The 27869-nt window shown below is 33.0% G+C and overlaps 2 protein-coding genes and 2 pseudogenes across 2 annotated transcripts; 1 reads left to right on the top strand and 3 right to left on the bottom strand.

Annotated features, from left to right (window-relative positions):
- The first annotated feature begins 317 nt into the window (after positions 1-317).
- Positions 318-1478, top strand: LOC120159810 (annotated as a pseudogene).
- Positions 1479-5019: 3541 nt separating this feature from the next.
- Positions 5020-6183, bottom strand: LOC120159832 (annotated as a pseudogene).
- Positions 6184-17970: 11787 nt separating this feature from the next.
- On the bottom strand, positions 17971-18534 carry LOC120159834. Its single transcript, XM_039170369.1, has one exon. The coding sequence runs from the start codon at positions 18507-18509 to the stop codon at positions 17997-17999; it is 513 nt and encodes a 170-aa protein (XP_039026300.1). The 5' UTR covers positions 18510-18534; the 3' UTR covers positions 17971-17996.
- A 5691-nt stretch (positions 18535-24225) lies between these two features.
- LOC120159792 (G patch domain-containing protein 11-like) lies at positions 24226-27082 on the bottom strand. Its single transcript, XM_039170340.1, is given in 5 exon segments — positions 24226-24558; positions 24701-24766; positions 25907-25961; positions 25963-26444; positions 26924-27082. Coding segments are annotated over 5 exon segments (807 nt in total). The 5' UTR covers positions 27068-27082; the 3' UTR covers positions 24226-24498.
- Between the last annotated feature and the right edge of the window lie 787 nt (positions 27083-27869).

Raw genomic sequence — 27869 nt, forward strand, 5'->3', positions numbered from 1 at the left:
CAACACGTCGCATCATATTTTTTTAACGATAGTGGCCGTAATGAAAGAAAATTAAAAGTTTATGGATTGTAATGTATGTTTAGAAAAATTCAATGATCAAAGCACTGTAAAACTTCAGTGACCATCAGGGTAGTTTTCCCTTTTTTTTTATTCTTTTTCCCTCAACCTACAATACCGCTCAATTTTCATTTTTAAAATTTTGCAAAAATTCATTTCTCTACTACGCGCCAAACCTTTCTTCCTCAGGATTCACCATTATTTGTTGGGAGCAAAGCTCCCATTTCTCCCAAGCTAATCCACTCCTCAATCTCTTCTCTTTCATTGTTGAAATCCGTAAGCAATGGCGGATTCAAGAGATAGACTCATGAGAGCAGTCGATATAGCTCAAGTCTTCTATGGAACTCGATCTGGGACTTTAGGCATCTTCTTCGATGAATCAAGGGAGCTGTTAGTCTCCCCTGGTCGACGACGTGGTCCGATGGGTGTCGGTGGAGGGCGCCTCAGGGACAGCGGTTTTGGCACCCTGGGGTCTGGTATTAGACTGGGACGGAGTCTTTTCCGATCTCAGACTCCGGCCTTGGGAAGAGAGAATGCTCCTTGCACAGGCCGTGGGAGGGGTCGAAGACGGGCTGTGTCTTACCGTCTTGGTACCCAAGAGCTCCTCTCAATGATATTACTGGTGTTATGAGGGTAACGCTCGCTTTTACATAATCAAATTTTCTTGCTAGTTTTATGTTCACTTCAAGAGAAACTCTTTGATTTGTTTTGACTTGTTTAGTTGCTCTAGTTAGTTTTGCCGATGATACAATCTTGAAATACTGTCCATTCAACTGCTGATTTCTTTCATGGTTTTGGTTTTATTTCCATTTGGCTGTAATCAAATGACGTAGGCGAGGGATGAACTTATAAAATTTAGGAACAAAAACTAGAAATTCAGGAGGGTGACTAGTGACTACTCCCACCTGCTTTCTCTCGGTTCGTCCCTAATTACTGTTGTAGTAATAGTCACTCAAACTAGCAAAGCTTTCTAATTTGAAATGGGTTTTTTTATTAGGTCTGTTTGAGTATGGCAATTGAATTTGATGAGGATTGAATCAGGCCATGAAAGGAGGAGAGGTCGACAGGAGAAAGAGAAGGCCTGGCAATTGAGACCCCAACAATACCTGAGGATGAAGGGGATGTTAATTCAAATGTATCCTCAGGTGATCAATTGGAGCACAATTTCTCAACTCCAACTCCAACTGCCAGATTGAAGAAGCCTGCCCTCCATCAGTCCGCAACGTGTCAAATATTTTGCTTAGTGTCACCAATACGGATGCGAGGAATCGGACCTTCTTACACCTCAAAAGAAACTCTTGAACTCCATCGACACCGTAGGGAAAGCTGTAATGGAGGAACTGCAGAAATTGAAGAGGACTCCCAGTGCCAAGAAAGCAGAAAGGCAAAACAAAGTCCACACCTTGGTGTCAATGCGCTGATCTTTACTGCATTCAGAATCAGTGAGAATAACTGCAAGGCTTGAGCTTTGCAAACCACCTTGCAGTGGACTGGACCATCCTCTGATGGTATGTTTACACTCTTCAAACTTGGTCTATTACCAGACAGCACAGATGATTCCCATCTTCCATTTTCTTCAATGGGTTGCCTCTGCTAAATTAGTCTACTCAGTTGTAAGCTTCATTATTTTCAAGTTAATTGAGATACCTCAGTGGTAAAAGAGACTGTATCATCCTCTGATGGTATGTTTACACGCTTCAAACTTAGTCTATTACCAGACAGCACAGATGATTCCCATCTTCCATTTTCTTTAATTGCTTGCCTCTGTTAAATCAGTCTATTTGGTTGTAATCTTCATTATTTTCAAGTTAATCGAGTGACTTCAGTGATAAAAGAGAGTGCCGTTCTTCTTAAAGTTCTCGGGTTCGGTTAATTTTCTTTTCTCCAATCTTTGAAGGGACTTGTGTAGGAATAGGAGGATTTCTTAGCCCCATATTCATGTTACTGTATACTGTTCAAGTATCATAATTGTCAACTAAGTTATTGGTGCAGTAGTAGTAGTAGTAAAAATCTATGTATTTATCAAGTCTACGGTTAACAACAATATTCTATCTATATTTATATTTATGTATATATATAATTGCGAATTTTGTTCAACATGCCTTAGGGTTTTGCTTGATACATTATTTTCAATCTTTTTACCCTCTCTCCAAACACTTTACACTTTGTTCCACACAAGTATGGAAGTTGTTCTCTCGTGTGTTTTTGCTTATCTGAGACTGAAACTTACAAAATTCTGCTTTGGACTAGGGATGGGCATGAGATTCGAACCCGACGGTTCCGACTCGACTGGGTCGGATTTTTTATTTAAAATTCGGGTTCGGGTCGAGTCGGGTTTTTTTAAGTATGCTATTAGGGTTCGAGTTTAGGGTGAAAAATACCCGACTTGAAAAAATATATAATTTTATCTTATATATTTAGGAATAATTACAATAATACCCCTCTATATATATTTTTTCAATTAAGTCACTTTTATTATTGAATAAAAATATTTTTTATTATTTCGGGTCGGGTCGATTCTAAGTTATATATCGGGTGGAGTTCGGGTTGGATAAAATCTTATTTTGGTCGAGTCGGGTGGAGGGTCCCTTATTCTCGGGTCGGGTCGGGTGGACCACAAACCCACCAACCTAACCCATGCCCATCCCTACTTTCGACATTGTTTATTACGAAAGAAAATTGTTGCCCTCTTGATAGCGGTGTTAATTGATCGGTTCGCATTAACCGACCGAACTAAACTTTTAAAATTTCATTAACCGAAATTTTGAACATCCCTACAACTTGGCTGTTTTATTTTCGATGAACAAGATGAAAGGATCCTCATAAATCAAATGTTCTTTTTGGAGGGTCATGACTCGAATCTTGAATTAGAGTGCGAAAGATACTTAATCACTAGGATAATGAACTATCAATCATAAATTAAATATTAGAAAAATATTATTTTATAATTATATTATATAAAATATAGTTTCACCATATATGTCCGCATTATTATTCATTTATTTAAAGGTGTTTCTCCCGAAATATCACCCTAACCCTATATATTTTCCTGTTAAGCACCGTTCAGACTATATTTCTCGATCTAATACTCTTTGTACGAAGGCGCGCCCCCTGCACCGCGCTTTACGCGACGTGGTCGAAGGCGCGCCTCCGGAGGCGCTCCTTACCAAATGTGTAAAAAACCCGGGTGCTAATTTTATAAAAATTATTAAACGGATGCCAAATACGTCATTAATTTCTATTATGGTGACATTTGTGTAAAATCGTCAGTATTTTAATTGTGCAAACACCCCTGGGTCTTGTCACAAGTTAATGAAGTGGACAGTGCGTAGTGGTTGAGTTTATTAGTATTTTAGCGTGTAACAAGTTTATTTTTTATAATAATAAATATTTTTAATTTAAAAAATTATAAAATTCATATATTTTAAAAAAATTATTGAATAATAATTCATTTGAACCATCCGTTGTAATTAAAAGTTTATTTTAATATTTTTATATTTTTAAACGATTAATTTTAAAAGGCAATATTTTATTTCAAAAATATGAAATTTATAATTTTTTAAATTATAAAATATTTATCATCATCATCATTTTGTAAAAGAAATACTGTTATAATTTTTTATAAAATTATTTATATTTTAAAATATTTACCCTCAGTTTTTATATACTAGATTATACATATTGTGTAATTTTAATGCAAAATTTAAATAATTTTATTAAAAATTAATAAATATTATTAATTGTTGTTAAAAAATAAAAATTAATGAATAATAATTAATTTGATCCCTCAATTGTAATTAAAAGTTTATTTTAATATTTTTTATATTTTTAAACAATTAATTTTAAAAGACAATAAGTTTTTTAAAAATATATGAAATTTATAATTTTTAAAATTATAAAAAATTATTATTAAAAAATAAACTTGTGACACTAAAATACTAATAAACTCAACTACACGCACTGCACACTTCATTAAAACCCCGTCAATTCACAATTTGAAACGTGCGTGTGAGTTGTGCAAAATTCAAAATACTAACGTTTTTACACAAATGTCACAATAATAGAAATTAATTACGTATTTGACACCGTTTAAAAATATTTACAAAACTAACACACGGGTTTTTTACACATTTGGTAAGGCGCGCCCCCGCCTTCGACCACGTGACGTAAAGAAAGCGTGGTTTAGGGGTGCGTCTTCCTACAAAAGGTGTTAGATCGAGAAATATAGTTTAAACGGTGCCTGATCAAGAATATTAAATGAAAAAGGGTAAACTATACATTTATTACTTAAATTATCAGTTTTGATTCATTTCAGTACTTAGACTTTCGAAATTTTTAAAATCATATCTAACGTTCAATTTTCATATTAGTAGCATGCCGTAAAAAACTTAACGCGTTTAGTACCTAAATCATTAGTTTCTTCTGATTTAGTACTTATACTTTTAAATTTTTCAAAACTTAATGTGAAATTTTGAATATGGTACTAAAATAAAATAAAAACTAAATTTTTAAAGCGATGTACTAAAACAAAACAAAAACTAAAGTATGAATTAAAAAAAATTTAGTACCAAAACAAACAAAAACTGGTAGTTTGGGTGTTAAACACATAATTTACCCTATTTAAAAATAACTAAAACACAAGGCAATATTGATAAGAAAAGAAATCATAAGACATAGTTCTAAAAGCACTTAATCTCTTAACTTTGACCCGTTTAGGCGTTTACCAAAGCTTTTACTTTCAAATTTCACTTTCTAACCAAAAGTACTTTTAAGCAACATTATGTACTAAAAAATACATAAAAATAAGAATATAAAACTCATTAACATTTTAAAGCAATTAATCAAATCTCAAATTATAAATTATAAAAAAAAATTGTAAATTTTATATGTTAAAACAAGAAACCGGAATGAATTAATGTGCATGGAACAAAAAGAAAAGGTAAATGACAATAAAATCTTAACTTTAGAGTCGAACAAAAGTACACACAATTAAAAACTCCAGAAAATAAAACACAATGTAGAAAAAAGAAAGTTCTGGGACCATTATTAAAGGATAATACATGTTGAGGACTTAAAAGTGGAATTAATCCCAGACCCAACTTGGTGTGTACACCTTCACTTGCAGCCATCAAGCGGAGCACCGCACAAGCACCGGTTGTGGAAAAACGTCGAGTAATCAAAGCTCTGAAGCCGCCCTCCGACCGGTATCTTCCCGCACAACCTATTGTAACTCACATTCAGAAACTGCAACTCCAGCTCCGTCAACCGCGCCGGAATACTTCCCGTGATCTTGTTGTGGTTCAGATCCAGCCTCGCCAAGCTCTTGGGAAACTGCAGTTTCGACAGGTCGAACTGGAACATGTTCCTCGAAAGATCGATATAGAACGTCGTTTTGTTCTTTCCGAACAGAACCGAGGGATCGCCTTGGAGCATGTTCCTCGACAGGTCGACGGTGTTTAAGTCCATGTCGGCTAAAGACGCAGGGATTGTACCGGAAAGTTTATTGTGAGACAAGATGAACGAGTACAGGTTCCTGCCGGGAAACCTACCGAAAGATTCCGGTATGGAACCGGTTAACTTGTTTCTGTCCAAATATAAAGCCTCGAGCTTTGGAGTGTGGAGAGGGAGCTCGGGATGGAACCGGTGAGGTTGTTAAACGAAAGGTTCAGGTAGGTTAAGTTCTTGAGTTGGGTAATGAACTCTGGGATTGGACCAGACAGGTTGGTCCAGCTCACCCAAAGGGTTTTGAGGTTCTTGAGCTTGGTGACGGTGGGTGGTATGGTCCCGTGGAGGTTAGGGAGGTGTCTGAAAAGAAGGGTCTCGAGGTGCGGAAGGTCGCCGACATCGGCAGGGATCTGGCCGGTGAGTTTGTCGTCGGTGAACATGGTGAGGGAAATGACACGGTGGGTGTCGGGATGGCATTCGAGGCAGTACCAGTCGCAGCAGGCGGTTTTGGGGTCCCATGAGGCCAAGAGATAAGGGTTGCCCAAGGCTTTTTTGATCTTGAGGAGGACCTTCTTGTCTTGGGGGTTGCACCGCCCTGACATAGCCGGCAAAATGAAGGCGGAGAAGAAGAGGAAACGGAGGAGAACCGGTTTGATTTTCATTTTACTGGGGGGAGGTGTGTTCGCTTGCTTCAAGGTTGTGCTCAAAATTTCCCTATTTATAGTGGCAAGAGACGATTAATATCTAGATTAAATTATGTGTTTAGTAACTAAATTATCAGTTATAATTCATTTAACACTTAAACTTTTGATTTTATTAAAATCATACCTAAAGTTTAGTTTTTATTTCATTTTAGTATCATGTTCAAAATTTAAAGCTAAATTTAATTTTTTTTGATAGTTTAGGTAATAAAACAAATCAAAACTAATAGTTATGTACTAAACGTGCTAAGTTTTTAACATTAGGGTACTAAAATGAAATAAAAACTAAACTTTAGGTATAATTTTAAAAAAATAAAAATTTAAATACTAAAATATATCAAAACTAATAGTTTAATTACTAGATATGTAGTTTACCTATATTTATGTACCGGACTAAATGATTTGAATTATATGGTCAGAAAGTGATTGATTAGTATTTATCAATGTCAGATTGGGAATTTTTTTTCTATTTATAAACATTCATTATGGAGATAAAACTTCAAATTTTTTTGCCAAGGTGTCATTTTTTAAGATTTTTTAAGATTATATAATATTATTTTATGATGATACATTAATATTATTATTAATCTTTTAACGAGTAAGTATTACAAGAAATGATTAATATAAAAATAAATGTCAAAATTATATTAAAATTAATTTTGGTGCATAAATTTTTTTGCTAAAAATAGGTCGTAAAGTTCTCTCTGTTATACTTTTAGGTGTCTATGTTTAAAAAAATTCTTTAAGTGACACGTGTCACGTCTTGATTTTTTTAAAATAAATTATTATTTAAAAAACATTTTTTAAAAATGGGCGTGACACATGTAATAAACGATTTTTTTAACGATAGACACCTAAAAATATAACAGATAAAATTTTAAATATATTTTTAATAAAAAAATCTTTAAATTCTAAAACGTTTTTTGAGATAAATTTTAGTCACTTATTTTTATATTAAACCTAAAATAAAGTGTTAAACTATACGTTAAATTTATTTTGAGATAAAATAAATTTTTGGTGACAAAACGATATAAAACTTAACGACTTCTATGGTTGGGTATATAAAAAAGCGTTAAGTACTAAATTATAGTTTAATAGGTTTAGTATAATTTAAAAATATATATGAATTTTAATTCTAGATAGATTTGAGCTTAAAATATATCATTATTATATATAACATATTAAATATTTAACATTTTTAATTAATTCAATTAATGAATTTTGATCGATTGATTTATTCGATCAAAATGGAACAGTAAACATCCTAACGACAAGGGTGATGGATAGTCATTGACTAGACGACGACAGTGGGTGGTCGTTTAGTGATGATAATGGTGGTCGAGAGCCCGAGATGACTAGCGATTATAATATATTTGAAATTAAGAAGGTTAGAGATTCAATTTTTTTAAAAAAATTTGATCTTTTTAGAACAATTTAAAAATGAATTTTTAAAAATATATGTAAATAAATTTGTTTTAAAAAAGTATAAATATGATGTGTGTTGTGTTATGAATGAATAACAATTATTTTAACGATATAATAAATTATACACGAGTTTATTTTGAAATTTAATATTTTATGCCCATTAAAAATTAAATTTTCTTCGATTATTTATTTATTTTACAGTTGTTCACTTAAATTTTATTTATGCTCATCTCATTTAAAAAATTTATGTTAACATATGCATGCTCATCATCATAAATATTTCTGAATCCACCATTAACTCCATTCTAATTAAGCTACAAATCTACACAATAATCATTAATTCGTTGTCAATATCATTTAAATTATTATTTCACCGCTCATAAATTCTTTTTTCACATCAATTTTTTTACTCTTTTACACCCTCATTTATTTTTTATCCTCTAAATATTTTCTTTGAAATATAGTATTATAAATATATTTTATAATTTTAGATTGTATGTGATATATTAAATAATCATGTAATGTGAAAAGAATACGTATGCATCTTATATGGTTAGAGAAAGTAAAAAAATTGGAATAAATTTGTACTATAATATTATAAATAATTACAAATAAATTTATATAAAACGAATAATTCGACTCGAAAAAGATTACAAGTTAAATTCGTGTCATAAAATATAACTCGTCAACTCAAAATTTTTGACTCGGTCGAATGCTCACCCCTAATAATTATTATATTAGAGAAATTAAAACAAATAAAAGTGAAAGTGTACTCACTAGATATAAAAAAATTAACGATAAAATGTTATTATAGTTTTTTTTTGGATAATTATTGTTATTATAGTTTTATGGAAGAATAATTAATATATAAAAGGAAGTGTAACCTTATCAGCAGGTCAATTCAAATGTTAAGTAATTTGATATAATTTAAAAAGATCTCGAGTTCGAGTTTTTATGTATGTAAAAAATCTCCGTTGAAAGATTCCTCATCAAAATCAGATGTACAACCCGAATTGATTCGGATTAATCAATATAAAGCTTTAGGAACTAGAAAAGCAATCAGAAAAAAAGGAAGGGAGCCTTGTGTTTGGAGATGCATGAATCACGTTACGGACCGAGCATCTTCGATGGTAATAAAATTATTATTATATTTAAATAAATATTATATTATATTTACTTTGGATTAATAAAAAGAAAAAAAATGCATGAATCAGGAACCAAGACCGAGTGGGCAGGCGCTTTACAAATGTGGGAAACAGACGAAGTCAGTACACACAGCTTAAGTTGCTTTCCTGTTTTCCTCTGCACTCTTCATTATTGTACTTGGCCGATGCGTGAATAGGGTGGTAAATAAGACGAGACATATCGTGAGATATTCGATATCTATTTGATCAAGGTTCGATAAATACTTAGATCGAATGGATTGACTCGAGCTCGAGTTCTTAACGAGTCGAAACGAGCTACTTGATATTCGACTCGAAAAACTGTGAACAACTCAAAAATATAATATATTAAAAATTAAAAAAAAATATTATTAATAATATTAACATTTATTTATTGTTTTTTTTAAAATACATTTAGATTTTCATGTATTTATGGTCCATATTTAAGTTTGAGGTTTCAATCGAGTTAAGTTTAAGATTTTTTTTCATTTCGAGCTGCTCACGAGCTTCAGTTTATAATTTCGAGTTCGAGACTAGCTTGAAAATTTTAAGCTCGCGAGTTTTCGAGTCTAGTCGAGCTCCATTCCAGAGTTTTTGAGTCGAGTCGAGCTCAGCAATACTCGAGCTCGACTCGGCTCGTTTACACCCCTATGCTTGAATATTAGTTTAGTTCATAAAATATAAGATTATATTAAAAATAAAATTATTATAATATTATACTATTATTTAATATATTATTATATTGTTTGATATAAATGTTAAATTATATTGTTTGGTTAAATGAACATAAGTTAAGATAAATATATGTTTTATCAATTTGTCATTGAGATATATTTTCTTTTTGGCTTAATTATAAAATAAGTGCACAAAATATACTGTTTTTATCAAATAGGTGTCCAACTTATTTTGAATAATTCAGGTGTCTTACATTACAAACGTTACCAATTTAGGTGTCCGGGCCGTAACGGCTTTTAAATTCTACCGTTAAGTGACACGTTTCATGTTTTGGTAATTTTAAATTTTTTATTCAAATTTAAAAATAAAATTATATATATTTTTAAAAAAGGTTTAATACCAAAATAAGTTCCCAAACTATATCGCTTTTCCAAATAGGTGCATAAACTATTTTTTAACTTATTCAGGTGTCTAACGTTACAAACGTTAACCATTTAGGCGTCCAGGTCGTCAACGGTGTTAATTTTCTCGTTAAGTGACACGTACCACACTCTGGTAAATTTAAAATTTTTTATTTAAAATTACAAAAAAAATTATATATATTTAAAAAAGAAAACAAATTTTGAAATAAACCCAAAACTTTGAAAACCCTTTGAATCCCCTAAACCTACCTTGACGCTGCCTTTTGCCATCAACGAAGCTCACCCGACCTCTCCTCCCACCGAACAAAACCCCTATGAAATCGTGATCGGTCAACGTTCAATCGACGACGCTTTGACATTTTATACTTTATGAACCCTAGATTGAAATCGCAATCCCACATGATTCCGATGGTCAATCGGCGGCAACTACGACGTCGTATGATTAAGATTATGATAGAGGCTACATCGGCTGCGATTATTGTGGCCGAAAAGGGCGACGATAGCGGGTTAAGCTTAGGATTTGAGATTTTAAAGATTTGACACCTATTTTAAAATTTAAGAGAAATTAATTTTTTTAAAGAAAATAATATTTTTATTTTTTAAAAAGTAAATTTCAAAATCACTTAATTTTGACATGTGTCATATACGGGAGAAATTAATGTCATTGACGACTCGGACACCTAAATGGGTAATATTTGTAACGTTAGACACCTGTGTAGGAAATTAATCTAGTTTTATATGTTAAGTAACTTGATATAATTTAAAAAAATCTCGAGTTCGAGTTTTGTGTATGTAAAAAATCTCGTTAAAAGATTCCCTCACCAAAATCAGATGTACAATCCGAATTAATTTTTTTAAAGAAAATAATATTTTTATTTTTTAAAAAGTAAATTTCAAAATCACTTAATTTTGACATGTGTCATATAACGGGAGAAATTAATGTCATTGACGACTCGGACACCTAAATGGGTAATATTTGTAACGTTAGACACCTGTGTAGGAAATTAATCTAGTTTTATATGTTAAGTAACTTGATATAATTTAAAAAAATCTCGAGTTCGAGTTTTTGTGTTTGTAAAAAATCTCCGTTAAAAGATTCCCTCACCAAAATCAGATGTACAATCCGAATTAATTCGGATTAATCAATATAAAGCTTTAGGAACTGGAAAAGCAATCAGAAAAAAAAGGAAGTGGAGCCTTGTGTTTGGAGATGCATGAATCACGTTACGGACCGAGCATCTTCGATGGTAATAAAATTATTATTATATTTAAATAAATATTATATTATATTTACTTTGGATTAATAAAAAGAAAAAAATGCATGAATCAGGAACCAAGACCAAGTGGGCAGGCGCTTTACAAATGTGGGAAACAGACGAAGTTAGTACACACAGCTTACTTAAGTTGCTTTCGTGTTTTCCTCTACACTCTTCATTATTGTACTTGGGCCATGCGTGAATAGGATTGTAAATGAGACGAGACATATCGTGAGTTATTTGAGATCTACTTGATCAAGGCTCGATAAATACTCAGATCGAATAGACTAGACTTGAGCTCGAGTTTTTAACGAATCAAAACGAGCTACTTGATATTCGACTCGAAAATCTGTTAAATATTTAAAGCTCATTTATAACATCGTTAGTGAGGAAACAACTAATTGACTAAAAATCTAAAAAAAATATCTAATGTATTAAGTTTAACGAATAAATTAAAAATATTTAAAGTAAAGTAAGTGAAATAAACGAGATAATAAAATTCAGTTAGTAAATTTGTAATTTACCCGGAAAAGTAATTAGAAATCGCAGTGAGCTGACAAGTAAGCTATGTCTAGTTTAAAGGGATTTCCCTTTCACATGTTAAATATTCTAAGCCCTTTTGATTTAATCTCCGGTTTCCATAGTTACATATAAAAACTGTCAAAAGCATTTTGTAAAAAAATGGATATATAATATATATATATAATTTGAATTAATCACTGATATTTTATCTATTGATGTCAGTAGGAATGACAACGGGTCAGGTTTGGGCCGGGTATTGGTCCCCCGTCTCCGTCCCCGTTTAAAAAACCCGTACTCACCCCTGCTTAAAAAACCGCGGGGATTTAAACGGGGATCTCCATCGGGTAATCGGAAAAAACCGCGGGGAAACGGGTATCCCCGTTTAGTATAAACGGTTATTTAAACGGGTATCGGGCCGGATATATATATATTTAAATTAAATATATAAATATTATATATATATATATATATATAATAATTATTTTTAATATTTATCGGGCCGGGTATCAGGGCGGGGATTACCAAATCCGTCCCCATCCCCGTTTTGCATAAACGGTTTTCCCCCGTCCCCGTTTAATTCGGTTTTCGGTTTTCTCTTTCGGGTTCGGATTTTTTTGCCATCTCTAGATGTCAGTGACATATTTAGAAAAAAATTATGTGGACGAATATATGTTAAAAACATAAAATTTTTAAATGAAATGTGTACAAATAAAATTTTAGGGTGAAAACTATCCGTAAAATAAGTAACTAATCGAAGAAAACTCAAATTTCAAGCTGAATACGAAAAGTTAGAGGATAAATACAATTAATAAAATAATATATGAAGTAAATACTAATACCTGATTGCCCAAATATTTATATTTGACTCGGTTGGTCTTTTCATATGGCTCTTCCAGAAAACAAATATTAAAAAAAATATGGATAAATTATGAATTTAGTATCTAAACTATCAATTTTTGTCCGTTTTAATACTTAGACTTTTAATTTTTTTAAAATCATATCTAAAGTTTATTTTTTATTTCATTTTAGTATCCATCGTTAAAAACTTAGCATGTTTATTGCCTAAACTATCAGTTTTTGTCAGTTTTAGTACCTAAACTTTCAAAAAATTTGGAATTTAATGTTAAATTTTGAATGAGATACTAAAATGAATCCAAAACTAAAGTTTTAACGATGAGATACTAAAATGAAACAAAAACTTAGGTATAGTTTTGAATTTTTTATTGGAAGTTTAAATACTAAAATAAACTAAAACTGATAGTTTAATACTAAACACGTAATTTACCAAAAAAAATATAAACTACACTTAATATCCAATTATCACTGTTGTTTTGTTTTAATTGTCTAACAGTTTTTTTTTATTTTAAAATCATACATAACGTTATATTTTGATTTCATTTTATTCATCTATTGTTAAAAAATTAACGATAACGTTGACATAACATCATAAGATAAAATCATGTCATCATTGATTTTTTTTTAAAATATACTATAACAACAATTTTGTTAACTTTTTAACGGGACGATCAAAATGAAATCAAAACATGATATTAGACATGATTTTAAAAATAATAATAGTCGAGTGATTAAAACGAAACTGAAATGATAGTCGGAACTAATCGGGTAGCTTACCCTAAAAATAAATATTAATTTTATGTTAAAGGTAGTGGGGTTATGACAAACCACGTGCAAAAGAACTCGCATGCATGACTTCCCTTATAAACTGGATTTCTCATTCACCATTTTCATTTTTGCTTCACTGAATCTCCATTGTGATGAAGATCAGTTCCGTAAATTTGACTGCGTTGATTCTGCTTCACATCCTCATCTCATGCTCCTCTTCGTGTCTCGGCGACGTCGTCGTTTCCTCCGGTGAAACAGATCGGATTGCTATCTCGAGGAAGGTGCTGTCGTCGTCGGTGGCTTCATTTTCCGCCGGTAACGGAGCAGCCGTGAAAGAGCCCAAGAAAGCTGTGTTGCCAAGCCTGAGGAAAGCCCCACCCAGTGTCCCAAATCCTACCCAGAATTAGCTTTCTTATGATCTCTCTGCCGTGAGTTGAATGATTCATAGTTCAAGCTTTGGATCTTTAGTTTTGGCCTTCTTTCAACTCTTAAGTTTTGAAGTTTTTTTAGTTTTTCATTAATTGTAAAGTATGGATGTAAATGAAGAAGTTGAATTAGATGCATAGTTCAGTTTTTTTCTCTCCTTTTTTAGTTGTTTTCCGATTTTAAGGCTTCGTCCAAACTAATCCGGATCGATTCACGTTCCACGCCTAAGCCTAATTGATGAATAAGTTTCTCGATAGAGATTTCCTCCATAGTTGTTATTTTAATTCTTTGATTTGATCTCCCTCGGGATATAATGAATTTCTTTCCAACAGAAACGAGATTTAGAAGGTATGGTATTTGGTTAGCTCTCTCTTAAGTTAAGCTTCAAGTTATCTCTTTAAATCTGAGGTAAACTATGCATTTAATACCTAAATTATCAGTTTTAGTTTGTTTTGGTATCTAAACTTTTTTTTTTCAAAATCATTCACGAAGTTTAGTTTTTGTTTCATTTTAATATCTCATCGTTAAAAACATAACGCGTTTAGTACCTACACTATCAGTTTTGGTCCGTTTTAGTACCTAAACTTTTAATTTTTTAAAGCTTAACGTTAACTTTTGAACGAGGTACTAAGATGAAACAAAAACTAAACTTTAGTTGTGGTTTAAAAAATAAATTTTAGGTACTAAAACGGATCAAAATTGACAGTTTAAGTACTAAACGAGTAATTTATCCTTTAGTTTAAGATTTACTAGTTATTAGATTTATTTATTTAAATTATTGACCATACATAAATGTATACACTGCAAATGAATTATTTAATGCTTTATTGTTAAATTTTTAATTAATTGTATTTACCTTCTGTAACACCTTTGGACCGATATAGGCAATTCAATCTAATTTAAAGTGTCACATTAGAGTAACTAGAGCGACTCATTCTGAAAATCTGAAAAAGTAAAATTTTTGTTAAACCATTTCAAACTGTAAAATAATTTTAAATAAAACACAGTTTCAGAAAATCCTTTATATATTAAAACAAAATTTAATAATGTCAAATATCAAAACAAATTACAGACTCATTATAAAAACAAATGTGACGTACAAGTTCCCTAATTACACTTGTACCATACTCGCAAGCAACGCTGAAGGAACTCCCAAAACAGATGTCAAATTGCAAAAGTTCTCTTCCTTTATCTTGAAATGGTAAGTAACAGAGTGAATTTTAGAAAAACTCAGTAATACAAAACTACCAAATGAATGCTAAAGGTCAAATAGATATATGATAAAACATGAGATTTCCTTAGTAAACCGGACATCTACAGGTTCTAGCGATGAGTTGGAAAATTCAGTAAGTGATTTCCAGGTAATAGTAGGAAAACTTACAGTCCGGAGAAAACATTCAAAGAGTCAGATTCAGGAAAAAAGTGTTGGAGAATCTAGTGCGTTCCACAAGAATCGGAAAACAATGTACATAAAATTTTAAAAAAGTATAAGTTTATTTTAGTAAAACAAATTTTTAAAATCACAGTAATACTCTCCAACCGAACACCGATATACAGTTCTCCAAAATTGCATCCATAAGGACTTACGCTAGGCCCATTGTGCATAGGTGTCAACCTAAGGGAGTACTTTGGGGCCAATGGGCCTACCAAGGATCACCTTAGGTTCGTAAGGAATTACCAGCTTGATCAGAGCTGAACCTCCATACTCTAAAATCCTGTCCAAAAAGTATCTCAATAAAACAATTCAGATAGTAATCAGTAGTTTCATGATCCATAAATTCGACGATAGAGAGTTTCAATTTCTATTTTATGCAAATGATCAACGATAGAGAGTTTCAATCGATGCCAACAATAGACAAAACATTACTTTGATGATTTTTTTTTCCTGAAAAGAAAAATTAAACCCTCGTTTCAAATAGTCATTTTTAGTGGAAATCCTATTAGAAAAATAGTCGGCGTTGAAGTTAAGGTAGAGACATGGATCGAAGTAAGGTTTTATATTAGGGGTTGAACTTTTAAAATTTTAGGAGACGATGAAAACATATTATTAGTAGAAAATACAAAGAAAATATCTAAAACATATGATAATCTAAAAATTTTAAGAGAAACGACTAGTGGTTCATCACCGAACATGAATTCATGCCATGGCGATGGCGTTTGTGCCTTTGATCGTATGAGATCTTCATTACTTTTTTGCCCGAGTTGGAGTAGTGTTTTAACAAAACGTTTCCCCCTTTCTTCTTTCCTTTCCTTTTTGGTGCTTCATATTATTGTTTCCAAAGTGTGGAAACATTACTAATGGGTTGGTGCAAGTTGTAAACAGTTTAATATCGCTTAAGCAATGTCTTAGGTACGAGTCTTTGTGTATGTAAAAAATCCCCGCTGGGAGATTCACCTACCAATAGGGGTGTATTCGGTTCGGTTTTTTACCAAAATTGAACCGAACCGAAATAAACGGTTTTTTAAAATTTAAACCGAAACCGAATGGTTAAAAAATCGAAACCAGGTTTTTTCAGTTCGGTTCGGTTTTTTAAACGGTTCGGGTTTTTCGGTTCGGTTCGGGTTATCGGTTTTTCAATGAAAAAATCACTTGAAACTATAATTTTTTTTTTAAAAAAAATTGCCTATTCGGTTCAATATGGAACAAATGGGTTCTTATGGAAAACCCGAACCGAACCGAATCAAAAGAATTGAGACTTTAAACCGAACCGTATAATGCCGAACCGAACCGAACCGTTTTACTCGGTTCGTGTCGGTTTTTCGGTTTTCTCGGTTTCGTTGCTCAGCTCTACCCACCAAAGCCAGATTTACGGCATGGGTCGGTCTAGATTAATCAGGACGAAACCTTGAAATTAGAGGGTAATAAAAAAAAGTGTGGAAAGAGTAAAGGAAACTAAAATGATGTGTTATATATTCTTGTGGGAAAGGGTTTTCTCAAAGTTTATATTTGGTAGGATCTCTTAAACTCCAATCTTTTTTTTGCAACTTCAACGATATAAGATGATTTTTTATGACTACAAACGCATTGGGATGATAATGGACGGACGAAAGATTTTGGGCTAAGGGGACGAATTTGAATTTATAAAATTTTAAGGGGACAAAAACATATTTTCAATGAAAAATACATATAAAAAATTCAACATTTATGGTAACTTTAAATTTTCAGGGGGGAGATTGCCCCCAACCGCCCCCGCCCCTCAATCTATCCTTGGGGATTAAGGATGAAAAGCGGGTGGATGGGTGTGGATGCCTCTTCCCCATTCTCATACCCGCTTGATATTTCCGTATCCATTACCTACCTACCACCTACGACGGGTAAAATTTTCAAATCCTCACTCGCCCACACCGGTATATTTTCAAATTCATCCCCACACCCACTACCTAACTAGATATCTACCACTCATCCCGTATTTGTCCATATCCACCAATTTGAGATAGGATAAACGACGGTCTTCAATTCTAAAAATGTTTATATACTTACATTTTGTTAAATTACAAATCATACCCCATAAAATCTTAAGATTTACATAATAATCTCTGAAATTATACTTAAATTCATAATGGTCCAAAATTTACATGGTGGGTAATTAGTGGGCGGGCGGATGTGAAATGAGTAAAGTCTCAAATCCATCGCCTACTCACGGTAGGTATGACTTTTTACATCCACACCCACCCACTACCTTCTAAACTTATATCCATTCTCGCCCCAATTGGAGCGGGTACAGTGTGAAGTTCACAAAATTACTCGTCTGCTATCTCTATTGGATATGATGATCACGTGTGAACATGATTTTATGTTATGGGAGAATTTTTAAAATTTTAGAAATGGACGGGCTTACAAAATTTTAGGATGAAAACATATTCTCAATAAAAAAATACATAGAAAAAAAATCTCAATTATACGATAATTTTAAAGTTTTTGGAAGGATGGTTGTCCCCACTCGATCATCCTCGATCCATCCTTCTTGATGATAATCATGGACCGACCTGAAAATTTTGCCTTCAAGTGTTAAAATTTCTTCAACAAATGAGCCAATAAAATATATATTTCGAATTCAAAAGGTTAGCTTAATACATTGGTAGAATTGCAACAATTTGAAAATTTTAAGAAAATGATCCCAAATTAACATGATATATTAATTAAGCTCCTAAAAAAATAAAATCCTTATTTAATTCAAGTAATATTAATTCCAGGGGATGTAGCCTTACAAGTGAAAATTAAAGCATGACAAATTTGAAGACAAATAACCCACACTCTTATCGTTTACAACCATACATTGGTCACATACTTCTGGCCATCATCTCCTGGAATCTCCTGTAAGACTCCTGCTTCTCCAACATGAACTTTTCATGGCAATTAGCGATGAACATTTCTGCCAATTCATCAATCTCATTCATATCTGTCTCACCCTCCGATTCTTCATCAACCTTGTTTTGATCTTCAAGCCATTGAAGGTACCCCGAAAGCTCCGACTCCACGGCATCCTCTTGATCGGGATTCGAGGTCGAATTACGACACCTTTCGAGAACCGGAGCCGGAACGGGCGTGACATGAGAAGAGCACCAATTGTAGTGTAGCCTAAATGACCCGAAGAATAGCTTCTTGTTCTTGTACTTCTTTTTGGATGAGTTGGAGATGAGGAATTGTATGGGCTTGTTTTGTTGTATGTGAATGACGATGGACTTTGCTTTCGAGAATGCTCGAATAAGACGACAAGCCTGAGTGTGGATTAGGGTTTGAATTAGAGCTTTGATCTTCATGGAGCTTAAGGAAGAAGATGATGGTGATTTCATTGGCAAGGAAGAGTGGCCAACCTTGTTTAATTTTATCTTTTGGGATATATTGGATAACGCAAACCAAGTTTTATAAAGGGTGTCCGATTACTCATTTGCCACTTCAATTTTGAGTTATTTGCGGATTTAGAATTACTTCCTTTTCTTTTACCGGAGGAAGACATCATAGGAAAATTTTTAGTTCAACGTATTATCAATAACTACACAAACCATCTTACTTCAGTAGTTAAAGAAATCGTTATTGTTCTTAGAGGTCACGAATTTGAGCACCAGCAACTGCAGCAGGGTGATTGAGCGTTCGTTGTTAAATGATTGAGAATATGTAGAACATATACTATTTTATAATCATATTAACTTAGTAAAAAAAATATGTACTCGTAACTAATTTGGGTTTGATTTTTGTTAAATTTTTAGAAATGATTTTTGAAAATTGTAAGTTCTCTGTCGGCCAAGACACCTGAATAAATCTCTCTACTCATCGAAACATCTGAAGAATCTATATCCTCCGAAAGGAGTATCATAGCTTCGGGTCAGTTACAATGCACGAATAAGATCTATTATAGGCTTACATGATATATCAGAGCTAAATCCAAGATCTGGCAACAATGTCTATTTAACTCGTTCATCTACAAATAGCCATAACTATTTTATGTATGACATCATTAGTTAATGTCACGACGAAGAAGAGAGACTCTCCTTTCCCGACTCTTTTATTTGTATTATTTTTATTTTCTCATATGTTACCTGTATTTTTTTCTGTTTTCCTCCAAAACAATGTTAACAAGTGAATGCATGATTGACTATGCATAATTTAAAAACATCACGATTTTTTTATTAAACTAAGGTGATTCTAAAGTAGTATCTGTTATAAATATAACTATTTGACAATGAATACTTTATTTTACTATAACTGTTGGTACTCGAACCTATAACCTCTAAATACTTTCAATTATTTAATAATAAATGTTCAACCATCTTGTTACAGTCGTTAATACTTAAATTTGTGACTTCTAAATAATAATAATTCCTTTAATTACTGCCGTAAGTTAGTTTGCACAATATAAGAGAAATAAATTTGGAAGGAAAGGGGATAAAGTTAAGGATAACTTACCCTGAACTTTATCATATTATTAAGCCACGTGTCAAATATTTAGTGGAGGAACACATAAGAACACACGGGGAGAGGAGATTTGTGCTGAAGTCGACAGCATTGGTTGTCGTGGTAGTTAAACCAACATGTGGCAATGAAATTGTAAAGTAGTATAAGGCAAAAGATTTGCAGTGTTTTTATTCTGACATAACAGGTTCTATATGATCATGAAACACGGTGAAATAGGAAAGGATTACGTATATTCGGTTAAAAAAAGAATTATTAATTTTATTATTATTTAAATAATAAAACTGATAAAAAAATTATCGAAAATATTATTTATTTTATTATTTTTTTTACAAAATTTGTTATTATTTGACACTTTATCGGAAATGTTAAAAAATATTATTGTTTTAGGTATAAATAATAATATTTTAGGTAATTTTTTATCGTTTTGTTATTTAAATAATAACAAAACCGTAACGCATTTTTTAGTAATATATTAAGGGTGTCGCACTGTAGAACTTCCCCGGTAAAATCAACCAAAGGGAGAAAAACACAGATTTTTTTATGTTAAAAAATTTAACTTGATTTTATTCTACTTATAATTTTATAGACTCGAATTGAATTGAAAAAAATTAAATAAAGTATGAGTATAAAATAAGATTCGAATAACTCAAAATTTCAGTAATTAAATTATTGGTGTTTAAGTTAGAGTCGAATTCCTCAATTTTATATAATATATGCATCTTACAAATGAAAAAAAAAATTATGTGTATATAGTAAATGGTTACATAAAATCATTTAAATTGGAATTAATTGATCAGTATCATAACATTATAAATACTAAATTAAATTTGAATAATGTAAATGTAAAAGGCTGAGATTTTTCTCTTAATAGATTCATATCGCATGTTTTGGTTGTTCTTAGGAGAAAGACTTGATGAATTTGTCAACGTGAAAGAATGAGTTCTTATGCTCTTATTGAGTTTATAACCTAGGGTTTTGGTGATATTTTTCAGATGGACTTGATGAATTCATCAAATTGATAGAATAAACTACTAAATATTCTTAATGAGTTATTATCTTAGGCTAAGGTTAAAATGCTCTGGAAAAAAAAAGAAATCAAAGTAACTATTCAGTCAAATGTTAAGGATCATTTACCCTAAAATAAAACATTGAAGGCTAAAATGCTCCAAAAAATAGGAGCTAAAATGAACGTCTTAAAAAAATGGGGGCTAGTTTTGATATTATGCCCTTTTTTATAAGCAACGTCGAGGGGTGTTCATGACATAAAAATTTCCAAGTGTGTCATTAGCACATGGGGAGTTTAAAGGAGAAGTTGGGGCATGAGATTATCCAATTTCCCATCGTTTTCATCTATGAATTGGGTTGGTTTTATGCACATGAACGGGGACTACAAATGATCCTTCTACATCACCATATTCACCGCCAATTAGGGATGGATCGAGGGGTGTGGGGAGTGCGATCGCGCACCCTAGAATTTTCAGATTCCCTCGTATTTTAGATTTTATCTTTTCTATTTTTTGTTGATTATCTAATTTCGTACCCTATAAAGGTTTTAATATAACTTATTGAGTTCGCACCCCCTGACATAAATTACTACGTCCGTCCCTGCCATCAATCATCATGAGTCAAACTATCTTCAAAGGTTTTATAATTTCGTATTAAAGTTACTCTAGTTAAGCATTACGAAAACGTGTCAAAAAGATGACAAAACTATAAATTTTAATTTAATAAATCTTTCTTCAAGCAATCACAATGATCTTATGTATGATAGTTAAGCCTATTGATGCAAAACATACAATTACCACAAATGGAAGAATAGAAAGGGGCACGAAAGAGATTAAAAGTTTAAAAGTTATAGAAAGGAATGTAGACAGAGGCGGATCCAAGAGCCTTCGTCAGGGGTTGCAAGAGCCCCAGGGGTGGTACTTTTGAGGGGTGACACTTGTGGAGGGGTTGCTTGGGATACCGGGCACCATGGAGGTCCACCCCTGGATGAGGGGTTGCCCGGGATACCCGGGCTCCATGGAGGTCCGCCCCTGAATGTAGACCAAAAGATGATTTTTGCCCTCCAAAACAATTATTAATATAGCCTGAAACAGATTCTATTGAGTAGTTCTACTGTACAGCAACCTCAATATAAGGTTAAGAAAAATCCTACCGGTAAATGTTAATAATTTCGGTAAAATATTATTTTTTTACCGGAAATATTAATTTCGTTACCTAATTTTCGGTAGAAAAATAACATTTTAGTATCGCCCAATATTAACGTTTCCGGTAAAAAAAATAATATTTTAGGTAGCACTTTACCGGAAATATTAAAAAATTATTAACATTTTGTAATTTTTCTTTAGCCGTATATTAAGGCTGCCGTACCGGAAACATACCCGATTCTGTTAGCACAACCAACACGCAACAAACTCCAAATGAAACTAATATTCCAATTTCACCCTGCTTTTCTTCCTCCCAAAACTTCAAACACCAGAATTACGCCTAGTTTTCGGCTTTCTGGAGCTGAGCCAAAGACCTCACTTGAAGATGTTGTCCCAACTAGGGATGGGCACATGTCAGGTTTGGGTAAGGTTTCGGCCAATCCGATCCTACTCGAAAAATATATACTTTCTACCCGATGATTTTTTGAGATAAAGCCCAAACCCGTCCCGAAATAAAAAAATATTCTATTCAATAAAAATAGGAATTTAATTGAAAAAAATAATATATAGATGAATATTATTGTAAAATTACATTTTTATCCTAAACCCGACCCGAACATTACCTTTAAAAAATCCTACCCAAACTCAAAAAAAAAAACTCGACTCGATCAGTCAAGTTCAGGTCCCATGCTCATCCCTAGTCGCAATATCTAAAACCGAGCAGAAGGGAGGGGTTTTGTAAGAGTATCCACATAATCGACTTCCAGCAACTTGCTCAAAACCTTCTGTAACAAAATGCACATCTAGTTCCACATGCTTGATTTTGACATAGAGAATAAGATTGGCAGCCGTAACTGTTGTACTGGTGTTATCACACCATGTAACAGGGGTTACCATAGCTTTCTAGAATTCTATGACATCAAATGTTACCTAAACAAGACACAATATCCTGAAAAGGATTGATGTTCATCGAAATCACTTCTCCAGTTCGTATCAATAAAGGCTTTTACCAACAGAGGTTCCTTTTGAGTAGGTATCCAGAGACCAAAACCCAAAGTACCACTCAAATAATGCAAAATCCTCTTAACACCTGATTAGTGTGCCTCGAGAAGCTCCTGCATAAATGTGCCACTTAATGCACGGCAAAAGAGATATCCGACCTAGTACGACACACATATTACAGAGCACCTACAGCACTGCATACTAATATTTAAAAGAGAAACATCCCTAAACACTTTCAAGGGTAACATGTTGATCAAATAAACAGCCATGAGAATGAACAATGCTAGATGATGGATACCCCAAGCATTGCACGATGTAGTAGGATCATGAAATGCCTTTTCATAGTTGCAACGTTCTGAATAATGTCTTCAAGTTATCTTGTTCTATAACTCGTCACTCCCCCAACCTCCATAGACAGACATGATGATCGGAAAGGGGCGAAAGGAGGCAATCACCCTTAAATTTTTAAATATTTTTTTATATTTTCAATTGATAATCTATTTTCGTCCCTAGAATTTTATTGGCTCACTCCAAAATTTTAGAAGACCGTTTTCTAACATAAAAATTTTACGTAAATGCCAGCATTCATCGGAGGCTTTATAGTAGAAAGCTTCAACAAAATTGAACCCCAACAATAAATGTTTAAAATTTTATCTATCACATTTCTGGTCCCTATTTGAGGTTACCATAGCTTTCACTATGATTTCAGAGTCTGTAAAGGCATCCTGGATTAGAGTTTTATATGATAAGGTACCGATATCACAAATCCATGGATTATTCCAAAACACCGCAATCTTTCTATAGCATAAGGGGCGAAAGGAGGCAATCCCTTAATTTTTAAATATTTTTTTATATTTTCAATTGATAATCTATTTTCGTCCCTAGAATTTTATTGGCTCACTCCTAAAATTTTAGAAGACCGTTTTCTAACATAAAAATTTTACGTAAATGCCAGCATTCATCGGAGGCTTTATAGTAGAAAGCTTCAACAAAATTGAACCCCAACAATAAATGTTTAAAATTTTATCTATCACATTTCTGGTCCCTATTTGAGGTTACCATAGCTTTCACTATGATTTCAGAGTCTGTAAAGGCATCCTGGATTAGAGTTTTATATGATAAGGTACCGATATCACAAATCCATGGATTATTCCAAAACACCGCAATCTTTCTATATACATCCATTTTCGTCTGAGATTATATATATATATATATATAGTCTCTTTTAAAAACTATGGGACGCTAAGGCTACCCTAGGGATTTGCTTTCTCTCTGCCCTAGTCTTTTTTTTTCATTAGCAGGTGGCCAATTAAGGAGGGATGCACCCAACAAATTTCCCTCTTTTCATTAATGAAATGAAGATTGATATGTATTATACAAATATATATGAGTTAAAGATCCATTTACACGATCTAAAACTTAAAAGTTTTGTGCAGCGTCAACAGATCCTATCCCTCTATATATCCTGTGTTTGTAGTCCCTGGTTAACGATAAAGAAAGATCCTCTGTTTGTAGCTGTTTAACCGATCCATCGGTACCCAGCTTTTGATTCATGTTGACTTTAAAAAGCAACTAGCATGCCGGAAAATTACCTGCTTCCACAAACTCCATTAGCAGCAAACTCGAACATCTCAGAGTGTGGGTGGAATGCCTTCACTATGACTCGGTTAAAACACAAATTTCTCAGACAGTCTGAATGAACAAACTCTGGTCCACTCTAGTGGTCATCTTCATTGGTTCCAGGGCAGCTGGACAAAAGTGCTTCCATCGATTCATACTGAAAAATGGAAGTTCAAATCATAAAACAATCAGGAATTCGGGATTTCGGGATATGATTTAGCTTAAATTTGTAGTTCGAAACATAAACACCAGAATGCAAAGCTTTAAAGCAGTAAAAATGTTGAGGAAATCCAACTTACTTGAAATCCACAGAATAGGCAGTACTGATATTCCTCTCTCAATTTCATCAATATATCTTGTAAATCCTACAAATTAAATTCTCTCCCAGTTAAACAACAAGAAAGAAGACCATAAATTTCACGATAAAAAACATCTAAGGCTCTCCGCTGTAGCTCAATCACAACAAGAATCTTCCTTCTGTAACAACCCAGACCCAATGCAGATAATAACAGAATGACAAGAGTTGGAATTTATGGATGCATATAATAACAGAATGGCAAGCGACAAAATTCACGGATTTAGATATTAACAGAATGACATGCGACAGAATTCATGGATACAGAATAAATGATCTGATGATAGCGAGAGTGAGTACAAAATCAGAGAGCTGCGGGAATTCAGTATTTCCATCAGAAGTAACAGGCATGCATTACAGTGATTTTTAACAGAATCAGAGAACATGCCGGTACAGGCAACAACAAGAGAACTGATGGCATAAGTCAATAATAGAGTAACTCACGGCATGACTAAAAAGAGCATGTGAGCCTATGTCGAGCGTGCATATTCTAATGTTGCAAGATGATACCACTAACACAGCTACTTTTCAGACCTAAATGTAGGCCTTCAACAACTTAAATTCAAGTTACTAGTTCTGACTTACACACATAAATGGGTTTCACAGTCACATTCTATCCTCTAGGACCTCTACATATCATATCATGGTGGTCTGGGTCTAAAATGTAGTTTGGCCACTTGTGTCTAGGTTGAATATGATTATGAGGCATTATTAGACATGTATATTTGTGATGCATGTCTGTTTGAATTCATCAACAATGTTTAAACTACTAAAAGAACGTTTCGTGCATAAAAGACAGCCACAAATGCCAACCTAGTTTGCATGTTAACTAGCCTAAAGCAGTCAATAAGCAGACATAAAATCATCATCTAGAATGCTCAATCTTAATTATTCCTCGATCGGAATGTTTTGAACTCTGTTATTCACAAGACGCTTCCGTTGAAACACTCCTGCTGATAAAAACATGAAATCGGGGCAGCTGGAAAATCTACTAAAACTAGATAAATGCAAAACAAGGAAATGAGACAAATCTAAACCAATATATAACTGTATGTAACATAGGCATTAATAAAATATGCAAAGTTGGTCTAAAGTAAGTTGGTACAACAGTATACTGTGTGTATATATACATATATGCAAGTTCACATACCTCTTCTGTTACTACTTCTTCCTCCTCCTCTTCATCTTGTTCCTCCTCTTCTTCAATCATTCTTCTTTGGCACAACAATTTCTTTATTCTCAAGTTGATCAAGGGCAGCCTTTGCCTTCTTGTAATTTACAACAACTCTCCGACTATGCCACTGTGACTTTTGCCGGGAACCAAATTCTTCCATCAAAGCCTCCTCATTCTTCCTTTTTCTCTCAAACTCAATCTCCTCTCTTTTTCTTTTCTCCTTAAGTGGGTCATCCCGTCCAATCCCTGCTCGAGACCTCCGAATGTCAAGCCCCACTGGCTCAGCTCGACCTGAGCCCTCCTTTCCAAGTGCTGAGCCCGGGGTGTAACCCATTTGCTTTAACAACTTGAAGCCAATGTTAGATTGAGGAATTGGAGCATCTATTTTTGCTAAGGTTTGCTCGTCCTCAACTAGCTGCTTTCTCTCCCGTTCAAGCTTACGCTGTTCTTGCCAGTTCAACTTTTTGGACCTTTTCTTGAATGGTTGGGAACTCAAAGGATTGATGTTAGGAATCTGCATAGAATTACTAAAAATATAATAACCTAATAAACTATAGAAGTTGCCAAAAACTTTAGCAATGAGAGAGCGGTATTTCAAATTTCATTTCTTAAAATGAACAATATAAGATTTTATTAACAAGACACAGTTTCACACAATTGATAAAGAGGCTAAAAGAGAAAAAAGGACAAATTTGAAAATGGGAAAATAGGTGAAAATTCCAATTCCACGCAGTTTCTTAAATTTACTTTGTTAGGGAAACAAGTTATTAGTGTTATGTTTGCAAAGAGTAATAAAATGCGAGTAAAACTAAATCCCATTCTCCAGAACAGCTAAAACCCTAGGCTGTCAAAACCCAGTTCTCAAAAGAATATAGGGTTTGTTCAATTCCTTGAGAAACAAGAAGTACCAGAGGAAACGTAATTCAGAGGCTTAATCTGCAAATTCTAAAATAGAAACAAATTGGGTATTAAAAAAAGAATAGAAGATCGAACCTTTTTGATAGATAATTTCGAAGAGTTAGATGGTTCAGGGGGAAGAAAATGAGACAAATCCCCCATATAATCGTCTTCTTCTTCTTCTTCTTTCTCAATTTCGCCATTTCCTTTTTGAATTCTGCTTGAATCTTCTTCCGCCATTTTCACCTTTCTTTCAGACACAAAGAAGAAAGTTCCGTTAAAAAGACTGGCAGTTTTTGGGCTTCTCGACCCCTCGAAAATATGGGCTTTTGCTAGGGCCGTAAACGAGCGAAATCGAGCTCGAGTATTGCTAGCTCGGCTACTCGAAAACTCTAACATGAATCTTGATTCGATTAAAAAAATTCACGAGCCAAAATTTTCAAACTCGAATTGAATTCGAAATTATGAACTGAAACTCGTAAAAACTAGAAAAAAAACTCGAAATGAAAAAAAAAATATCGTTTTTCAAGTTATACTCAAACATGAATATTAATTATATGAAGACCTTATACTATGTTTTTTTTAAATCAACATATAAATGTTAATATTATTAATAATTTATTTCTTAAAAACATAAAATCTTAATACATTATATTTTTGAGTTGCTCACGAGCTTTTTGAGTCGAATATCAAATAACTCGTTTCGGCTAGTTAAGAACTCAAACTCGAGCATTGAACGAGTCTATCTTAAATAGCTCGTGATCTGTCTCGTCTCATTTACATCATTTGCTTTTGTAGATAATTTTGGCCCAATACTATAGGCGTACTAATTATTTAGCATTTAAATGTTAATATTAATTATATGAAGACCTTATACTATGTTTTTTTAAAATTAACATATAAATGTTAATATTATTAATAATTCATTTCTTAAAAACAAAAATTTTAATATATTATATTTTCGAGTTGCTCACGAGCTTTTTGAGTCGAGTATCAAATAGCTCGTTTCGGCTAGTTAAGAACTCAAGCTCGAACATTGAAC

The sequence above is a fragment of the Hibiscus syriacus genome, unplaced genomic scaffold, assembly GCF_006381635.1.
Source record: "Hibiscus syriacus cultivar Baekdansim isolate YM2019G1 unplaced genomic scaffold, ASM638163v2 tig00111377_pilon, whole genome shotgun sequence".
NCBI lineage: Eukaryota > Viridiplantae > Streptophyta > Magnoliopsida > Malvales > Malvaceae > Hibiscus > Hibiscus syriacus.

What these genes read in the sequence shown, in the direction of transcription:
- LOC120159834 (XM_039170369.1), bottom strand. Translation starts at nt 18,509, where the DNA reads ATGAAATCACCATCATCTTCTTCCTTAAGCTCCATGAAGATCAAAGCT.